Source organism: Stegastes partitus, unplaced genomic scaffold (genome assembly GCF_000690725.1).
Source record: "Stegastes partitus isolate 25-593 unplaced genomic scaffold, Stegastes_partitus-1.0.2 Scaffold273, whole genome shotgun sequence".
Classification (NCBI taxonomy): Eukaryota; Metazoa; Chordata; class Actinopteri; family Pomacentridae; genus Stegastes; species Stegastes partitus.
In genome coordinates this window covers 404,526-407,688 of record NW_007578004.1, presented here as the reverse complement: position 1 = coordinate 407,688, position 3,163 = coordinate 404,526, and the positions used below count along the sequence as shown (strand labels likewise).

At 38.4% G+C, this 3,163-nt stretch overlaps 1 protein-coding gene across 1 annotated transcript in view; it reads left to right on the top strand.

The window, feature by feature from the left end:
- The window catches only part of LOC103357772 (aquaporin-11-like), a 6,904-nt gene extending 5,313 nt beyond the window's left edge, over nucleotides 1-1,591 (top strand). Inside the window, exon 3 of the mRNA XM_008282473.1 lies at nucleotides 1,234-1,591. Coding sequence (XP_008280695.1) covers nucleotides 1,234-1,340 — 107 coding nt within the window. The 3' untranslated portion in view covers nucleotides 1,341-1,591. The remainder of the gene's footprint in view (nucleotides 1-1,233) is intronic.
- The last annotated feature ends 1,572 nt before the right edge of the window (nucleotides 1,592-3,163 follow it).

Genomic DNA, 3,163 nt, shown 5'->3' with positions numbered 1-3,163 from the left:
GTCAGCGCAACAAAGAGCGGGCTCACGAGAAACTAGTTTACAGTGGGCAGCGAGCGATAAAGACAGAAGAGAAGGCACATGATTCTACCTCAATCGTTCCATCTTTTTGCAAAAAAACCAAGGAGGGGTGGTGAAATCCCCCCCAGTTTGACCAAATTTCCTTAAACTTAGACTGAAGTAGTTTTGGGTGGGTCCCTTTAAACTGGCAAATTTTCATTGAAATCGGTGAGATGGCTTGTGCCACCCCCGCCTGGTCCTATCGTGGATGCACTCTTAATTGCTCAATTCAAGTGTTTTCATTTCACAGATATCATCATGCTGGATTCTGAGGAGTCTGATGTGGTTTGTGGGACAAATTTGGAGAAAAATTTTCTAATACAGCACCATCAAACTCAGTAGACTAAGGAATTCTGTATGAGCAAACAGAGAGAAGAAGAGCACTATGAACATAATATTATAAAACATGACCCCCCATAACAGGCAGATTTTACCATTTTACCATTCGCTTTTATTTGCTGAAGACACAACCTCCATTCATGTTTTCACCACCACGCACTGCATTTCTAATGAATACATACTACGTACAGAACCATTTATACAGGCAATAACTGATGACTTAACTATAAAATATGATAAATTAACTGATTTACATGGTTCTGTTGAGGCAACTGTCCTTACAGTACAATGTATGCAGTCTGTGTATATATAATACATAAATTCACGAATACATGAAAATAAATATCAGCAAAGATAAAATCTTACAAGGTAGATATACTAAATATTATCATATTAATAAAATATAATATGTAGGGCATGTAGCCTGGGCTGTTTGTTTCTACATCTTGTTATAATACACTGCTGCAGCTGCTCATGTCTGAGGATTAATTGGATATTAAAACGACCTTCTTCCAGCATGTGATGGAGAAATAATCAGTGTAACAGATACCGTATTAATTCTTCAGCTGTCCATCTGTTTCTCTTTTAGTTTCACTGTGTTTATTGGCTAATTTTCCTCATCACATTTCCAAACTGTCTCACATTGTGGCCTGTAACATATGTCAAAATCCAACATCAATATTTGAGAAACAAGTGTTTTGTCTTATATTAGGAAGGCTGTCCTCTACAGGACTCAGTTTGTTGATTCAGCCAGTCATTCGTGCCTGTTTAAATGATTCATACCTGACAGATCTTTGCTAGAGTATTAGCAAAGTAACCTTCCACATGTGTCTCCAGGCGTGGCGAGCTGCATCCTGCTGTTTGAGAAGATCATCCCTTTCCTCTCTGGAAAGAGTACCATTAGGCTGGACGTCCCTGCTGCCCAGAAACAGAAGACACAGTAGCAGTGAGAGGAAAAGACCGTGTTTAAGTTGTTTTTTCCACATCCTAGATGGATAAAACCAGTGTAATCAGATTTTTTTTCTTTTGTCATTAGCACTTCTGAAGACAGCTGGAGCAATTAGGACTTGATGAATCTTTACTAAGTCAAAAATCACTTGTGTGTAAAACTCCTGCTGTATGTTCTACTGCAGGTTGGCTGCAGCTCCACAATTCAATTCTCTCTCTATATATATATATATAGTGCAAATTCACAACATAATTCATCTCCAGGTGCTTCACATAGGAAGGTCAAGACCTCACAATATCATGTAATAGAAAGAAGCCCAACAAATCCAATGATTCTCTTTGAGCAAGCACTTGGCAAAAGTGTTAAGAAAAAAAAACGTACATGAACAAACTAAACACTGTACTATCAGGTTATCTGTAGCTTTCCAATATAAAGTAGTGATAAAGTAGTGACTAATTATAAAGCTAAGTGTCCATCATTTTGTAAAATTTTACCACACTCCTATAAGAAACAAATGAAAATGTTGGCTTATTAAGCCAGTGACTTCTGGGAGGTACAACAAAGCTGCAGATGAACACATCAGAAGCTTTTCACCATCAGCACACATCTGTGGCTTCAGATCGCCATGGTAGTTATTGACAAGAGGAAAAAAATGAACCAGTAATGACCAGTGAGCTTTGCAGAGAGGCACAGACCTGCTGCTACAACACCAGATATTTATCAGATGGGACTGAAGAGGTATTAATAAGACACACATTCAAGCACTGGTGTTAATCTGAATGGAAATTGTAATTCTGATATTTTGGATGTATTTGCAGAAACAGCCCTCAGAACTGGGCATTATCCATGGCAACGGCCGAATCGTGTGCGAACCGTCATTGTGCCAAAAAGTGATCCTCTGCCAAAAACTGATTGCCATCCATGGAAGCATGTGGTTTTATTTCATTCAGTTTAAATCTGTCTAAAGCTGCTTTATCTGGGTCAAACAGTGAAAATGTGCAACAGTGTGACCCCGTGCTAACAGCAAACTGTGTCCTTGCAAAACGTTAATGTTTCCTGTAACCGAATGATTGTTAACAAGGAAATTTGTGGAGCCGGTAAACTAATGCAGAGACACTGGGAAAAATGTAAAACAGATCACTTTTGTATGAATGTTTGACTGCAGTTTTTGGCAGATGATCACTTTCTGGCACTCTGGTGTTGCTAGAAGACGAGCTATGGTGCATTACTAGCTACAGCACTTTTTTTTTTAGCACTGTGTACCCAACTAGCATCGATATAATATTTTATTTCTGCTTCTTTAACAAGAATTCTCAGACTGTTGGACACTGTGGGACGAACTTTGCTGTTTGAGAGAAAGTTGAAACCAACAAGTTAGTCTAGATAGCTGACTAGACCAGATGTTTTCAAACTGTGAGCATCCTCAGGTGGATGTTCTAAAAATGATAAGATGTTAGTTATTGCAGTATGACTAGTTTATTTAATCTCTTGATCAATGCAGTCAATTGGTGGAGCGTCAGTGACGACTGTGAAACAGCTTTTGCAGCCATTAGCACCTGATTGCTAAAAAATTGCAGTCAAATATAAGCACATAGACACATTTATTTTTCTATATGGCACAACCTACATTTCAGAGTATATTTATCTCTGATGTCCATCAGAAATAAACAACCAGAAAAGCGCTCAGTTAGCACAGAAAAATGGCGCCTCTTTAACTCCAGAACGTGCTTGAGAATCACCACATTTTTAAGTGTTCTTTACGATCAGTGTGATGTAATTGCAGTCATAAGTATTTCTATAGTTGCATTGCATACAGGA